At 41.8% G+C, this 18167-nt stretch overlaps 1 protein-coding gene across 1 annotated transcript in view; it reads left to right on the forward strand.

Moving 5' to 3' along the window:
* Nucleotides 1-17957, forward strand: part of MTERF3 (mitochondrial transcription termination factor 3) — a 20694-nt gene extending 2737 nt beyond the window's left edge. Inside the window, exons 2-8 of the mRNA XM_015409863.1 lie at nt 4213-4548; nt 7213-7374; nt 8817-9006; nt 14082-14229; nt 16467-16538; nt 17239-17400; nt 17669-17957. Coding sequence (XP_015265349.1) covers nt 4213-4548; nt 7213-7374; nt 8817-9006; nt 14082-14229; nt 16467-16538; nt 17239-17400; nt 17669-17863 — 1265 coding nt within the window. The 3' untranslated portion in view covers nt 17864-17957. The remainder of the gene's footprint in view (nt 1-4212; nt 4549-7212; nt 7375-8816; nt 9007-14081; nt 14230-16466; nt 16539-17238; nt 17401-17668) is intronic.
* The last annotated feature ends 210 nt before the right edge of the window (nt 17958-18167 follow it).

Raw genomic sequence — 18167 nt, forward strand, 5'->3', positions numbered from 1 at the left:
GATCCGCACTCACGGGGGCAACTTGGCTATTAGATATATAGATTAGGTTGCATCTTGAGCCTTTAGTTAGAAGAAAGGACAATGGTAGGCTCCAATTACAAAGATAAAAAACTAGTAGTTAATCAAACATTTCTAACTTTCTATGACACTTTTTTCTGTTTGAGAGTTGCTTAGCAGGTAAGCATCATGAACGTTCACAAAATCAGAGGAAACCATTCTTGTAACAGAGGCCTAAATGAAGAATATCAAATCTAATAAATTCTAAATCAAAAATTTAAATTCAGAGTTTCTCTTTGAAGTTCTTTTGTGGAATAGCGGTGACTTTCATATCAATAAAGTGTCATGGGAAATTGTCAGGATGTTCACATGGACACATGGAGCTGCCTCATACTGAATCAGACCCTTGGTCCATCAAAGTCAGTATTGTCTACTCAGACTGGCAACAGCTCTCCACAGTCTCACGTAGAGGCCTTTCACATCACCTACTGCCAGATCTTTTTAACTGGAGATGCTGGGGATTGAACCTGGGATCTTCTGCATGCCAAGCTAATGCTCAACCACTGAACCACATCCTATACTCTTCACATCCCAAACTCTTACCTCATCTACCAGCCTTATTTACAGACTATCAGAAATATTATCCTTGATGAGAGTACACACCCTTCACAACTTTGTCATCTTTCACAATTACTTTGATTTGGAGAGAAGGACGGTTTCTTCAGGTTATTAGTACTGCATGGCTCTGCACCATGTCAGCATATTCATAACTGATTTAGGGCTACTTTTCCTCAGTTCATGTCTCTAAAATTATTATTTTTTGCTTCCAGCATCAAACTGACCACATTTAAGTAACAGGTTTACTTTCAAGAAACCTGTTTCATAATGTACAACTATGTAAAAAAACCCAACAACTATTATTTCCCTGGCCTTTATTTAGGCCACTGGCCAGTGGATTTGGAAATTGGACAATCAATTATTGGAGTAGGTTTAGTAGGAAAGGTTGGGTAACTGTGGACCAGCAGTGTTGGGAATTGTAGACTATACGGGTAGCATACTTAGGCGTTGCATCTACCAGCTCTCTTAGTGGTCTGTGCCTTGCGAAGACCACTAGGAGCAATGATGGCAGAGCAAGGGATACCAGTGCTTTTGGGGAGGGGAAAGTACAGCAGTGGGACTAGGCAGGGAGACAAAGGAAGGGGACGGAGAAGCAGAGTAGCTCGGCCCCCATCCAGCCTACGTCCCATCCTGAGGGTTGCTGCCAGCAGGGCTAGGACAAATAACCCCCTTCAAGGATCACGGGCATAGAGTGTGCTGGCCTAGTGTGGGAAGCTGGGGAGAGTTTGGCGATTTGCACCAGCCAATAGCCTGCTGTCCCTGATGGAGGCTGTGTCAGGCTGGACATTGGAAAAACCCTAGGCTGATAGTCTTGGGCAGCTTCAATGTCCATACCGACGATGCGGCCTTCACTGAGGCGGCGGACCTGGTGTCGTCCATGGTGGCACTACGTCTCTCCCAGTATGTAATGACTCCCACTCACTGGGCCAGAACCGATGATGCGGCCTTCACTAAGGCGGCGGACCTGGTGCCAACCATGGCGGCACTATGTCTCTCCCAGTATGTAACAACTCCCACTCACTGGGCCGGACACATGCTCAATCTGATCTTCGCAGCGGGGGCTACAATGGACTGGATCACTGCTTTGGCAGTGCCATGGCCGGGCCACCCTGCCCTGAGGGCCCGTTTGGATGTTTCACCCCGACCCTGTTTAGGCGGCGAGCATATTTTAGCTTGCCCGCAGAGCCAAATGGACCCAACATGGCTTCAGATGGCTCTGTGGGATCCAGTGCCCCCTGGCAGTTCATTAGATGAGCTTGTGGAGGACTAGCACAACCAACTCTCTGCAGCCATCAACGAGATCGCTCCCTGACACCCTCAGCGCTCCCAGACCAAGCTGGCACCCTGGTACACCTAGGAGTTGCGGCTGATGAAGCGAGAGCTAAGATGGCTAGGGAGACAGTGGCAGCGTGCCCACAACGAAGCTACAAGAGCATCTTATAGGAAGTTTATGAGATCCTATGAGATGGCAGTCAAGGCTGCAAAGAAAGAGTGCTGCACAGCCTTGATTGTCTCTGCAAGCTTACGCCCAGCCCAGTTATTTAGAACGATTTGGTCTATGATGAGTCATGACTCTGCCACAAGGCAGGTCAAACGCTAGGGAATTGGCCTTTGCGAGCTATTTCACAGATAAAGTGGGTCACGAGGGGTTTCGAGGTGCCCTAAGGGAGATTATTAATAAGTCCCTCTCAGAGGGCTTGTTCCCTGGGTCACTGAAGGAGGCCGTGGTTCGTCCCCTCTTGAAAAAACCATCTTTGGATCCAGCCGAATTGGCTAACTATAGACCAGTTTCCAACATGCCCTATTTGGGCAAGTTAACTGAGAGGGCTGCAGCAGTCCAGCTACAGAGTTTTTTGGATGACACTTCCATCTTAGACCCCTTCCAGTCTGGCTTCCACCCGGGACACAGGATGGAGACAGCACTGGTCGCCCTCGTGTATGATCTTCGGAGGCATCTGGATCAAGGCAGATCGGCAGTGCTGTTGCTGTTGGACCTGTTGGTGGCGTTCGACACGGTCGACCATCAGCTACTGATCCATCACCTAACTGACAATGGAGTTCAGGGGCTTGCCTTACAATGGCTCGCATCCTTCCTTCAGGGCTGGGGACAGCTGTCCTGGAAGTATCCGTTGACTTGTGGAGTACCCCAGGGAGCGGTACTCTCCCCGATGCTATTTAACATCTATATGCACCCCCTTGCCCAGATTGCCCGAAGGCATGGGCTTGGGTGTCACCAGTCTGTGGATGATACCCACCTCTATCTGTTGTTGGGCGGCCAGTCTGACTCTACACTGGAAGATCTGGACCAGGCGTTGCAAGCTGTGGCTGGTTGGCTTAGACTGAGCTGGTTTCACTTGAATCTGATGAAGACGGAGGCCCTGTGCCTGAGTCGGGGCGGTCTGGGGGTAGGGATCCCACTCCTGACCTTCAATGGGTGCAGTTGGTGCCAGTGCCGGAGGTTAGGGGTTTGTGAGTGCGGGGTATAAATTGGGATAAATAAATAAATAAATGACGAGAGCACCATTTTATATCAGAAATCCATCTATTCTTACCTTCACACTACCCAGAGTATACTATGCAATCCATTGTCTACACCCAAGTGCTTGCTTACAGATAGTCCCCTAATCTAAAACCACTACTCTATAGCCACAACAGGCCACTTCATAGGAAAACTAGTTCTTTAACAAATCCTGTTGCAAAATCTGGCCTTGAATCCTGCTCAGTGAGTGCCATTACGTCAGCCATGCTATCAGCAACTCATTTACTTGCTCATCCTCCAGTTCAGTGTATTCCCTACACTCACTGAGCTGGTCAGTCTTGCTGCAAAATAATAAAAAGACATACAACTGATATAAAAAATGGCAGTGTTCAGAAATCACTGAGACGGAGTCTCCAGGATGTTCTGCTGCTGACTTGAAAGCGATTGTTCTTCAGTAAAGGAACTTCGCAGGGAGACTCCTGTATGAAAGTAGTGCTGAATTAGTGTCAAACTTCCTGCTAATTTAGGCCTCAATCACGGTAATGATTTCCTGTCAAACTACAGATGTTGACTTACCAAGAGTGGTAGCTATGTTACCCTGCTACAAACAAAACAAGACTGTTACGATAGGTTCAGAACTAACACATGTATTATGTTGTAATTAAGCTTCTGGAGTATGTGCTAATTTGGGTCACAAAAACTTACAAAGTGGTAAATTTGTTATCAAAAAGACTTGGTTGTTTGGGAAGGTTTTGTTTCTGATTTTCTGAGCAGTTTGAAGAAGTGAGCAGTGACTCACAAAAGCTCATACCCTGCCACAAACTTTGTTAGTCTTTAAGGTGCTACTGGACTCTTGCTCTTTTCTGTTGCTACAGACAAACATCTTAAAATATTCTTGAAGCATCTTATTAAGGTTATATTGTTTCTGTATCTCCAATGTTACTATACTTAGGCTGCAGAATGTCAGTTATTGCTTCAGAACTGTGCTCAGTTGGAAACTGAATAACACTGCAGAATGATACTACATGCTCTTCAGTTTTCCTTCAGTACTGTGGTTTTTTCTGTACGGTCTTCCTTGAGCACAATAAACATTTCTCTTCAATTATCTTTTATTACAGAATATCGTTGTAAGATGGCTTTGTTAACTCAACAGATATCCAGATGCTATTGCTTGCTGAAGAAAGGCAACATTGTGGACAGTAGAAAAGTCGGAAGACAATTGATCAAAACATGGACACTTCCTCTAAAGCAACCAGGTTTGCCATTGTTGTGGCATTACAGACATTTCCATCAACCAGTACTGAAGAACTCTAGAACTCCTCTTTTTGATAGCCTCATAAGATTCTGCAGTTCAAGCACTGCCCTAAATCAAAGTCATGAAAATAATTCACTTTCTCTAATTTATAAACAAACTGAACCAAGATCAAGTTCTGACTCCGAAGCATTGGATGATGGTAGGTAATGAATGAAATATATATATATGAAGAACTTCTGGAGTGGGGATTCTCATAACACTCTATCTGAAATTCTGATTGAAATCTCATTACTCTTTCTGTTAATAAAAAGGGCTTGGCATGGTTGAATTGTCTTTACTTGGTGGGTTCAAACATTTCTAGAGCCTTGTGTTAGAGATTCATTGTTGCCTGAGGACTGAATCATGTATTTTCAGGCATTAGGCTGTGGGGAGAGGGGGGAGGTAAGAAAGTTTTACCCTGCAGATGAAAATCCTTCCATCCATAGAAACCCTTTTTTGGATTGAAGCCTAGTGATCCAGTTGCAGTTATGAAGATTTGTAAATACTTTAAAGGAAGAGTGATTGTACCTCTGATGAGAGCCAGTGTGGTGTAGTGGCCACAGTACAGTATTTAGCCTGGGAAGATCCAGGTATAAATCTCCTGTTCCTTGGGGCCCAGCTGCTCTCTCTAAGCCTAATTGCTGCACAGGTTGGCTGTGAAGATAACTGGAGGGTGGAGCAAGTATGCTGTCCAGAGCTCCTTGGAAGAAGGACAGAGTAAAAAGAAAATGATATATAAAATATCTGCCATAGTACCTGGTAGAATGGATTGCTGCAAAGCAATATAAGTGCTGCAGGCTCTCCTGTGGCTTCTATTGCCTGTTTGCCACAATTCAAATGCTGGTTTTGAACTATACTACCTTTAACGATTTCAGCTTGTTGCCCACAAGATCTTCTTCCTTATGCCCCACTGGGATCCCTTGTCGAGAGGCTGGGAGTGCTGTCTGAACAGTACCGTCTGTGTGGTTTGAGTGACAAAAGGGAAGCTTTCTGGCTAACTGCTCTGTAGCAACAGAGCTTTGTAAATTTGGGTTTAATTCAGTCTTCACTCCTTGGGATCATGCATATGCAGCTGAAGCTGCTTTATACTGAATCAGACCATCAGTTAATCAAGGTCCATATTGTCTACTCGTACTGGCAGCAGCTCTCTAGAGTCTCACGTAGAGGTCTTTCATATCATCTGCTATCTGATCCTTTAATTGGAGATGCTGGGAATTGATCTTGGGACCTTCTGCAAGCCACCTGATGGTGCTAGAGTTAATATTAGTAATGCTTTATCAGTTGAATTGGTTTTGTTTGGGGTTTTTTTTGTATTGTTGCCTCCCTGATAGTTTGGTATCCTCTGGGATCAGTTAATTAGTCTGGGATCAGTTAATTAGTTGTACATTCAGTTCAGAGCCATATACTTGGACATAAGATCTGTTGTAATCAATAAAATTAACTTCCATAGTGTGGTTAGGGAATGGTGTCTGCAAGGCTCCACTGGAATCCTATATCTGCAGTCTATGGCAAGAGATTAAAGAGTGTTAATGTTAATGAAAAGGATGATTTTCCTGTGTGTGTAACTTGACAGAACAGGACTGCTCAATAATCAGGCGATATCTGTCTCAAGGGCTGCACCTGCCAGTGGACTGCTCAATAATCAGGCAGTATCTGTCTCAAGGGCTGCACCTGCCAGTGTTGTGCCTGTTTTATCACCTACATTTTTTTCCTTTTTCTGTTAAAAGTCACACTTAGGTGAAGCTAAAAGCAGCTGGTGAAAGCTTACAAATAGTCCTATGAAAACGTAAAGTAATTGGTATTTTTGCCCCTGTAACATGACAATAACTTGAGGAATTAAAACCTTTTGTTTGGCAAGCAAGAGAATGGATGGCTGCGTGTATTCTGAGAACACCAGATTGGAATGTAGGAAAGAGGAAAACACTGGTAGTATTTAGGTTGATTCCTTAATTTATGTGTTTTGCCTCAAGTCTCTAAATAAATTTTCCAAGGTTATAAACGATATTCCAGGATGCTTTAACCACTTTCTCAGTTCATTCTTCAGTAACATGCACAAACTCTTATTTCTTCTCATAACCTCTCATTTTTTTATAAAAGCCTTGGATTCCTTTGCTTATGCTGATGCTAATTTAGAACTGCCATAATTGCTTTCTGTACCTCAATGGGATCATTTCCTCTGCTTTCTGTTAAGACAAACTTGCTTCTCCCCACTCTGCCATTTGAGGGGAGCAAGCTGAAGCAGGGGGTTAAGCAGTTTGTTCCAGGAGCAGCAGAAACCAGTGTTTGATCTTGTAATATGTGCATTGGTCAAGTGATTTCTGACATTCTAAAAGTGCTTAAAATTAGCGAATGTGCGGAAAGGTATACTGAATGGGATCCCTGGCCTGTGGCAGGGCTAGGATCAGAATGTCTTGAACACATTGTCCTGAAATTTCCTTTCCCTCATGACTAATTGTTCAGCTGATAATTGAATGTATTTATTTATTATTTGTATTTGTTTATTTAACTTGTATCCCACCCTCCCCGCCAGGGTAGGCTCAGGGCGGCTTACAGAGTGTGTGTGTGTATGTATGTATATAAACAAACAGCAGGGTATGTTAAAACACACAATTTAAATAAAACCACAACATATAAAATCATAAGTGCTAGTAAACATAGGTGCTAATAAGTGCTAATAAGTGATGGCAGCATATATTTCACAGCCCGTAACAGAAGAAAGCTACTGACACTGCTAATGAGGTGTTCACCCTAAATAATGTTTTCGTGTATTGGTGTATTTATACATTTTTTCAGTTTATTTTCATTTTTTCCTCCCACTTCTAAGACCTTTCAGGATGGGAAGAGTCATTGCCTTCATCCGCCTTGGAGGAGATTTCAGAAGATGAAGCCGTTCAGATTGTAGCTGAGCCACCAGTTCCTTTGGAGTCTTTTACACTTCAGGATTACGTTGATCATTCAGAAACTTTACAGAAGTTGGTGCTTCTAGGTAAGCACAGCTGTATGGGTAGGCACTGTGTGTGTTGGAATCTCTAGCAGCAAATTATAATTCCGTAGGCATAGTACTCTGATAGAAGTAGGGGGGAGGAAACGAGGCATGTTGGGTACAATATAGTCTAGTGCTTGCCTGGCTCTCAAATGTAAGTTTTCCTTAATATGAGGGAAGGTGCTGTACCACTGTGGAGACGTCCACTGCATTTTCCAAGTGTATGAAGCCCCTTTAATTACTATAGCGACTTTTCTCTTTTTGACATATGTTCATGAATATGAGCAGCAGCTTGGGAGCTAAGCAGGGTTGGCGACAGGGTTGGTGATAGGAGACCACAAAGGAAGAGAGCGGGGTGGTTAATGCAGAGGAAGGCAATGGCAAGCCACCTCTACTCACTCTCTGGCTTGGAACACCTCGTGGAGGGGGTCACCATGAGTCAGTAGCAACTTTATGGCACGTTCTGCATAAGTGCGAAGAATCCATGAACTTTAAGACCTATATGTTGGGATGTATGGAGGAATCATATTTGAATGGTTGGGTGCTGATGATCAGCAGCATTCTGCTAGAAGGCTTCTTATAAAGAATAAAAGTGTTACATTTAAGCTTTCCAAAGATACCTGGAACTTAAGGCACAGGCCTTAAATACCTGCAGGTAAAACAATTAACATCTGAAGCACCCTTTCGGATCTTTCTGATGTTACCTGTAGCATCATAGGAACCGCTGCAGTTTTAGCTGCTGTCTGTACCACTTAGTAGGATCAGTAATCTAAAGCTGTTTGCAACAGAGAGTACACACGGCAAGTGGTACAGAACCCCTGCACAACTGGCATATATGATAAAAGGGATGAAACGTAATTGCTGGCACTGTAATGCAAAAGAAGGGTGGTACTCTCACTTATGGTGGGAATGCCCAAAAGTGATAGATTTTTGGGGAAAGATACGGGGAAAAATAGCAGTGCTGTGTAAAGTCAACCTGGATATAAATGTAGATTTATTATTTATGGGTGTACTGGGAAACCATAAAAATCAGTGGGTTTAGGCTGGAGTAACTTCGCATCAGATCTCATTTTAAGTGTGCAGAATTTAGAATAATGATTTTCTGAACAGGAATCTCTGTGCCAGATTGCTGAGGGCCTTTCCCAGATTCTTGAAGAAAATTATGCCTTTACACTTCGAAGAGTTGGGTGTGATTGATAAAGAGTATTTGGCTGTGACTTTTTACTGCTTTTATTATACCAAATGTAGGATAGAATTGTTAAACCTTTGTCTTGATTTTTTCCTTCTGAGCGTATATGCTGATTTTTAGCAGCTAAAGAATGCTGGCTGCAGCCCAGAATATGCATGAAAGAAACTGTACACGAAGTTCAGTGTTACTTACAAATACTTGGGTCATAAACAAACCAAAGGTTGACAAGCTGTATTTTCTGATAAATTTATTGCAGGAGTTGATTTGTCTAAAGTGGAAAAGCGTCCAGTTGCAGCTCAGCTTCTTCTGAAGTTAGACTTTGAAAAAGATATTACAAAAATACTTCTATTTCTTAAGGATGTTGGTGTGGAAGATAATCAGCTTGGGGCATTTCTCACTAAAAACCCTTATATTCTCAGAGAAGAACTGGAAGATCTAGAGACCAGGTAAAATGGCTTCTATAAACAGCAATAAAAAATATTGACCATACAGAATGCGATCTTTATTATTCAGGGGTTTTTTTCACCTGAAATATTTTACTATCCTAAAAGGGTTTTATACACAGTCTCCTCAAACTATATGGAGTAAAATTTTATGGGGGCGAGGGACTTGTTGATGATCCTGTTCCACAGTCTTAAATGTTCAGTATAGCAAATGCAGCATATGTTATCCAGAAACAGGCCAGTGTCTGTACATTATTGTGTATGATTATTTCCAAATGGAGTCCAGCATGAACATAGATTTTGCATATATCATTTTTGCTTTTTGTTTTTCTTGGGATCTTTCCTAAGGGTAGGGTAGGGAAGGAAATTTGCAAGACATTGTGACTCATGAGATTTGAGCATGGATTTTGTGTGTGTGTGCTTTTCTAAACACAGCAAGTGTGAAAGGAGTTTAACTTTGCTGATGTAACTGTTTTAAGCTGATGGATGTTTGTCTCAAGGAAGGAAAACTCAAATTCATCCTGTGGGGATGGAACCAGATGTAGGAACAGCTACATGAAGACTTAAAAGCTGCAAGTCTTTTGTTGGAAGTGTTCTTGGAGCCTGTTGGACATGGCACAGCCAGGAAAACAGAGGTTGCCTGACATATTGTTTGGCTTGGTAGGTGGGTGACAACAACCTCACAGAGGCCATACACGGAAATTGCCACAACTGCTTGAGTGTGCAGTTTCCTTGACACTGCAAGATGACACCTACTGCAAACATTTTATTGAAAGCACTTCCCAGATCAGAAAGTTGTCCCCTAGGGTGGGTTTGACTGTATCAATTTGATTGCACTGAATTTCCAGCCTGCTAAAAAATAGCAAAGGATCTTACAAGCTGTATGCTGCCTTAAATAAGTGGTGATCAGGTCCTCAGAGGAACAAAGGGCTCCAGCTGGAAAGAATCGTAATGTGCTGGAGGGCTTTTCTCTTACAGAATTTGATTAATGTCAGAATTATTTACATGTTGTATACATGTCATCATAGGGGTGCACTCTGAGGGGTGCAGCTTGGAAATGGGATACAGATAAATTATCTGTGCCTAAACACTCCTGCACAGATTGAGACAATATGGGCAGCTTCGCTGCCTGGAATGTCTTGCTGCTTTGGATCCTCACTGCCAGAGAACACAACATCCATTTCAATAAATATGGCATTTATTACTTGAGATAAGCACTGCAAACTCAGCAGTCCAATACTCCTAACTGTTCTGACAGTTGCAAAATATCCATACGGCAGCTTCAGGACAAGTGTTTATTTTGAAATATTGCTGATGCATAAGCTAGTGTTGTTAACATGCTTTTGTTCTTAATGAAGGATCGCTTGCTGTTGTCTAGCAATGGAGTGGGAAAGAATAAGAGCATTTACCTGATGTGTTCAAACCAAAACTGAAATTATTTCAATATTGGGTAAAGACAGGGACCGAGAAAAAACTGTTTGCCATCTGTTTTTGCATAATTGTGGAGGTTTGTACTTTTTAATTGAAAACAGATTGGAATGTTGTTTATAGTTTCTCCTTTTCCTAAGACTCACAGTCAATGAAGGCAAGAAAATGTTATTTTCTCATTATTCCTCTTCCCAGTAGTTGGTTCTTCATGACTCCTGCTGTATCATGGTAGGAGGAGAGGTCCATCAATAGTTACTGGCCAAGATGACTACTGGGTACTTCAACGTGCAAAGACAGTGAACGTCTGAATACCAGGGCTAGGAGACGACATTAGGGGAAGGCCTCTGTGCCCTGTTTGGTGCTCCCAGGCATCTGATTGGTTGTTGTGCAGAACAGGATGCTGGATTAGATGGACAATTGCTCTCAGCCAGGAGGGCACTTCTTAACTAGAAGTATGATGTAGAGAAATTTGGAAAACACAACAGTGGCCATAGGATTGGAAAAGGTCAGTATACATTCCAATCCCAAAGAAGGGCAATGCCAAGGAATGTTCAAACTATCGCACAATTGCACTAATTTCACATGCTAGTAAGGTCATGCTCAAGATCCTACAAGCTAGGCTCCAACAGTACATGGATAGAGAACTGCCAGAAGTACAAGCTGGGTTTCGAAGAGGTAGAGGAACTAGAGATCAAATTGCCAACATTCGCTGGATTATGGAGAAAGCAAGAGAGTACCAGAAAAACATCTACTTCTGCTTCATTGACTATGCTAAAGCCTTTGATTGCGTGGATCACAATAAACTATGGCTGGTTCTTAAAGAGATGGGAGTACCAGACCACCTCACATGTCTCCTGAGAAACCTGTATAAGGATCAAGAAGCAACAGTTAGAACCGGATATGGAACAACTGATTGGTTTAGCATAGGGAAAGGAGTATGACAAGGATGTGTATTGTCACCTTGCTTATTTAATTTGTATGCAGAGTACATCATGCGAAATGCTGGCCTGGATGAATCACAAGCGGGAATTAAGATTGCTGAGGAAAAGATCAATAACCTCAGATATGCAGATGATACCACTCTGATGGCAGAAAGTGAAGAGGACCTAAAGAGCCTCTTGCTCAGGATAAAAGAGGAGAGCGCAAAAGTGGGCTTGAAGCTCAACATCAAAAAAACTAAATCATGGCATCCGGCCCCATCACTCCTTGGCAAATAGAAGGGGAAGTCGTGGAAGTAGTGACAGACTTCACGTTCCTGGGATCCCAGATCACCGCAGACTGTGACAGCAGCCATGAAATTAAAAGACGCCTGCTCCTTGGGAGGAAAGCGATGGCGAACCTAAACAGCATGATAAAAAGTAGAGACATCACCCTGCCAACAAAAGTCCGCATGGTCAAAGCAATGGTATTCCCAGTAGTCATGTATGGCTGTGAGAGTTGGACTATAAGGAAGGCCGAGCGCCGAAGAATAGATTCTTTTGAACTATGGTGCTGGAGAAGACTCTTGAGAGTCCCTTGGACTGCAAAAAGATCAAATCAGTCAATCCTGTGATCTGGTCCACGGGGTCGCGAAGAGTCGGACTCAACTGTGCGACTGAACAACAAAAATGGCGTGGAGATAATTGCTTGCCAAAGGCTACCCATAATCAACTGGGATTTAGGGCTGTTTTTTTGAGGTCTGAGTTTAACACTATGCCCACAAACCATGGTAATTAGACCAGGAGCATCTACAAAATGGTTCGTAGTAATAGTGTGATGTTTACTTTGAGGAAATATCCTATGAAGGTTGGTTTTTATACCCCGCTCTTCACTACCTGACGGAGTCTGAGTGGTTTACAATGGCCTTCCCTTCCTCTCCCCACAACAGACACCCTGTGAGGTAGTTGGGCCTGAGAGAGTTCTGGGAGAACTGTGACTGACCCAAGGTCAGCCAGCTGGCTACATGTGGAGGAGTGGGGAATCAAACCCGGTTTTCGAGATTAGAGTCTGCCGCTCTTAACCGCTATAGCACACTAGACAGAAAATTTTCCATGGAAAAATTTCCATTTCTGAAGATTGTTTCATAAAATTTATAAGAATGGATGGATGCCATTGCTAATACAATATAAAACAAGCTTTGCAGTTTCAAAGTTGTAATTAATTTTTTTCCAGGTGATTATTCCTTGAATTTCTATGAGGTCATGTATGTTTTATTGATTTGTAAACCCTGGGGTTGGGGGGAATAAAATCACAAACATTTGTGCTAACTCAAAGGGAAAAAAGCAGGTTATTAATGCTAACCAAATCAAAGCTAAAGCTAATGCTAAAATTAAAATTATTTAGACATAGCCATGTAAGAGGAGGAAGGGATATAATAATCACCAATCTGACATGGAACAAACTAGTAATGCAAATGATAAGGTGCCCCAGTGGCATCCTGAGATGAAAATTAAATTCTGTTGACACAGATGTGTGGAAAACCACATCCATTGCATATCGTGTATTATTATTAATTAAACTTATGAATCGCCCACCCTGCAAGCAGGCTCTGGGTGATTTACATCCTTACAAACATTTAAAATACAATCAATATAAATAGAATTATTACAGTAAATCAATAAATTAACTAGTCCAAGATGGCGATATAATCCCCCTTTGCCAGCTATACTGCTGTCCCTTGTGGCAGAGCAGGGAAGGGCACGTGGGGGTCATAGGAAAGAAAGAAAGAGTGCCAGTCTTAACCGTTGCTGCCCTCAACTAAAAGCCTGATGGAACACCTCTGCCTTACAGGCCCTGCGGAATTGTACCAAGCCGCGCAGGGAACTGATGTTATTTGGCAGAGAGTTCCACCAGGTCGGGACCAGGACCAAGAAGGCCCTAACCCTAGTTGAGGACAGCCAGACTTCCTTAGGGCTGGGGGATCACCAGTTCTTTGGTGTGCTAAAATTAGTCTGACAACATTTTCCCGTGCCTTTTGGGGGGGAGTTATTAAGTTTAAACAATGTATGCAAAGTACATGCTGTATTGTGTTTAAATTTTACAGGTATTATTCCAGTAAAATAATGTTCACAAAAAGCTTTGAATTTGTTTGAATGTAACACATAAACCACATCAAGTATTCAAGTTCAGGCATTTGTTGCTATTGGGGCATAAAATTGACATGGATTATGTTTTAAATGTTATTAAATGTTAAAATAAACATGCTAAATACAATCATGCACTGGGAACAAGGAAAATGCAGCTCTTTAGAATTGTAGCCTTGGGTACTTTGTTTTTTTAAAGACAGAGACCTTTCAGCTGTTTAAGTCTCTTATTTAAAAATCAACTCTCAGTTGTAGAAGCAGTCATGTTTTAATGTTTTCCTTAGGGATAGGAATATTATTTCTTTGAGCTAGGTTGGTACTGACTTTTTTATTTAAATACAGCTGGAAATCATTACAATCATAATGTTTTGCGCTGGAATGTTTATTTTTCCTTTCTCATTAGGGCATGGATTTTTGCTTTTGTTATACCTGCAGGCTTTTCCACCCTTCCTTTTGGCAGCTTTGCTTATTAATATTATTTCAAATCTGTCAATTTGATTGACGCTGCTGAAGAATTGACACAGCTTGATAAGGGTTGACAGTTTTATTTTCTTCATTATCCTTTGGATTTATCTTCTTCTCTTCCAGGGTGTCTTATCTAAGATCCAAAAAATTCAGCAAGGAAGCAATTGCACGACTTGTCTCACAGGCTCCATATTTACTTCTCTTCTCTGTGGAAAGGCTGGATAATAGGCTGGGTTTCTTTCAAAAAGAACTTGGATTGCATGTGAGAAAGGTACCTTATTCTTCCACTTGGGTTATTTTGGTGATCTCCTTTAAAGATTTCCAAACGCGGGGGTGGGGTTGAATTCATGAGGAACAAAACAAGGTCGACAAGCAGGTAGCAGGAATCCTTACCAATGCAGTGACAAAAAGCATGGCCTCTGAAGCCTGTCATCTTAAAACAGTATTTGAGGCTAGGAAGACAATGCAGCCTTGTTCATCCAGATGGCCAAAAGGCATCCTGAACATTTGGATGTTTAGTTTCTATGCTCAAAGAATTTTTTTCTGTGCTATGGAGTAAAACGGGTATTACAAGAGAATGCCCTGACTTAGAATTTCAAATGAATGAAGGTCTGGAAATGGCAGACCAGCAAACACAGGGTACAGACTGCTGAGGAGGAGCCCTGCTTAATCCCTCTTGGAACGAATGGAAGTCATGTACATGCTGCGCAGTCACAATTTTTCTTCTTGTTCCTCCTAAAGTTAACTTGATAGCCCCATGCCTATCAGGAGGGTGATGAACTGCAACCACCACAGACCTAGCAGAGACCCGGGGGGCGTGGGCGTACAAAAGAATACTTGCTTACAAATTAAAAAACAAAACAATGCATTGAAGAGAAACTGTCTCTTTGTCCACCAAGGGGTTTTGGACTGTTGAGAGTTGTTAATATTGAGGGAAACAGAAGGGAAATCAGTGGTGCAATTGGCCTGATCAAGCTCCTAAGAGTTTTAAATATCCTGGAAGAGGGAACATGCTTAATATTCCCTCATCTTCTGATACTACACGCTTTTAAGGCTGTGCCACCTTTGAACCTAACAAGTTTGGAGTAAGCTGAGCAGGTTCCTACTTACCAAATTTCAAAGTTCAGCATAGTGAAGAATTTGTTCTGTAGCTTTGGACTGCTGATGCTCCAGATTAGGTAAAAAGGGAGCAACTCATTTAGGGAGCTCAGGAGGCTCATGCTATTGCACAATCAGGAGATAATAACTCCATTGGCTATTTCCCCCCACACATACATGCCATGATCCCTCACAGGCCCCTACCTTGTGCATATGTAATAGCCATATAGGGAAAACATTTGTGTGAAGTGGTACTGAAACTGAGGCTGCTTTCACACAGACGTTCTGCACTTCCATTGCTTCCTTACTGCAGTGTTGGTTTTTTGGAGCGCACACCCACATAATGACATCCTCTGTCCTTTTCCATGATATCCCACTTTACTGGGATCTTTCCCAAACCTGGTAGGATATATTTTTGAAAAGATCAGTCTATATGCCTTTGGATGAAAAGGTGTTTATGTTGCAGGTCCCATTTACATTTGCCTTACATCATCCCTCACAAATTCCCCCCCCCCAGCACACTTTTGAGTGCTTTTTTCAGGCTTCAAAAAATGGTAATTGACAGATTCACTGCAGAGTTAGGTACAGGCTGCACATTTTCCCCTTATAGCTTTGCAGCAAAAAGGGCTGGAGACTTTTTTTACATAAAAGCTGGGAGCTAGTACATTGTTGCAGCAGATCACAATGGAGTTATTTATTTATTTTTCAAAAGCCTTCCAGAGGCATGGGGAGGGGAGGAATAGCAGCCATAATGGGCTGCAGCAAGGAAGGTACAGGGGAACTCCCATGTGGATCCTCCATTGCCACGGCAGAGGCGCCTTTGCATGACACAGCAGGAGCTATGTGGAGAATAATCTCCATGTGGAAACAGCCTGACAGACAATGACCTATTCATAAGCCCTCACTGAATAGAAGGAAAACCATGTCCTGATATGGCACGGGTATTTATTTTGCTGCATGTTTGGAAGTGGTATGCGCATATAATTGCATTAAAGTACCCAGTATCTTTATATATGATGGGTATTACTCTGTGTAGGAAAAATATTTACACAGCATAGGGAAAAGTGTCAGCTGTCAAGTGTCCCTTGTACGTATGTAAAGTGCCTTCAAGTTGCAGTCAGTTTATGGTGAACTTATAGGGTTTTCAAGGCAAGCAATTCATCAAGCGGTTCCTTGGTGGTTTCCTAGCCAAGTCTCACCCCTGCCTAGCTTCCAAGATCTGATAGGGTCAGGCTGCCATTCCACATCCCCCAAGTGTCCCTTGTTCATTCAATAAAAAGTATGCTTTCTAAAGTCCCTACGCAGGAAAATAATTCAGCAAAGAAGATTAAGAACAGTTTTATCTTACCTTAAAGAGATGTTGAAGTGATCAGTATTAAGTAACGTTTTTGGCTTCTATTTAAACTACAGACCAGAAACTTAGTAGCTCGTCTTCCAAGGTTACTGACTGGCAGTCTTGAACCTATTAAAGAAAATCTGAAGGTAAGTCTGCTATTGTTAGACCATGCTTTAGGAGTCCTTAGCCATTCCAGTGTGAAAAGGTAATTTTTTTTAGTTTTTACACTGCACATAAACTGTGTGGCGCATTCTTGGATGGCAGGCAGCAGCTCTAACTCTTTTGAGTGTGGATGAGAATGAGCTGCTGCATGAGCATTATAGAATTGTTTGGTAGTATTCTGGAGTGAGGCTGCCACTAGTTCCTCTGCACGCTGGGATCCCAATTCAAAACCAGTGCTTTCTTGCCTGTTTTCGGAAGGCACTTCTGCTTGCTGCAATGATTTGCAGTGGGTTTTTGCAGGAGAATCCTATTATTAATAGAGTGCTCACAAATGTCTGGTTTCACTTTCATTGTGGTCAGTGAATGGCATTTTAAAGACTTGGACCCAAGCAGTGGATTTTAAAAACGTGCTTTTCATGTTCAGTAAAAATAGTGTGCTAGATGTCTGCTCAGGTGAAAATCGAGTTGAGATTCTATAAATACTAATTATATTGGTCAAAAAAGTAGAACAAAAAGTATTTTACAAGCAATTTGCTTCATTTTATAATTTTATTGGGTGTTTACTATATAAGGATCAGAAAGTCCCCCACCCCATTTGATTTTAGGTCTTTAATGTCACCAAAATAGATCCCTGAAGTGTTCCAAAGTGTATTAATACATTTAATTGTGACTGTTCCTTTTCAGGTGTATAAACTTGAACTTGGCTTTACTCAGAATGAAATTCAGCAGATTGTATACAGAATCCCCAAAACTTTGGGCATAAGCAAAAGGAAACTCACACAGATATTTGATTACTTGCACAATGTAATGGACATTCCTCACAGCAACATTGTTCATTTCCCTCAGGTGAGAATCTTGTATGTCACCTGTTATACCACAGTTGTTACAGCGAGAAGTTACTTGGTTTAAGGGACCAGTACAAGGGAACCTTTACTTTTTACTATAGGCAAAATTATGTAGGTTTCTGGTTTTATACAACATATGCAGGTGTTTTATTGTATTTTAAAATGTTATTAATCTTATCTGCTTTATAAAATAATTTGCAAATATGTTTTTCTACTTCAACAATATAAACTTGTTAACTTTAAATTTGTGGGTTTTTTTTAATTTGCAGGTTTTTAATTCAAAGCTATTACGAATCAAAGAAAGGCATTTGTTTCTTAAATTCCTGGGAAGAGCACAGTATGATCCAAAGCAACCCAGCTACATCGCCTTGGACAAGCTAGTAGCCCTGCCTGATGACATGTTCTGTACAGAAGTTGCCAAAACATCCACAGAAGACTTCCAAAAATTTTTGAAAACGTTGTAAAGTAGCATTTTCAAAGCAACTCGGAAGTTATTAAAATAAATGTGGTGTTTTTCTCACTTCTGGTTTGAAGCAAAAAAAACTGATAACTCATGAAGCCACTTGAATGAATAAAAATGAGATCCAGTTTTACACTTAAAAAAATGTATTGTCTGATTAGAAGCATGAGACCACGACTCATGCCTAGGTGCTGAGCTTACCTAGGACAGGTGCAACAACAGGTGGTGACATTGCACCAAGAAATATGCCATTGCAAATCAATAAGACAAGGAATTATTGGCATCTTTTCGCATTCTTAATTGGTTTG

The sequence above is a fragment of the Gekko japonicus genome, unplaced genomic scaffold (assembly GCF_001447785.1).
Source record: "Gekko japonicus isolate JY-2015 unplaced genomic scaffold, Gekko_japonicus_V1.1 scaffold47, whole genome shotgun sequence".
Lineage (NCBI taxonomy): Eukaryota > Metazoa > Chordata > Lepidosauria > Squamata > Gekkonidae > Gekko > Gekko japonicus.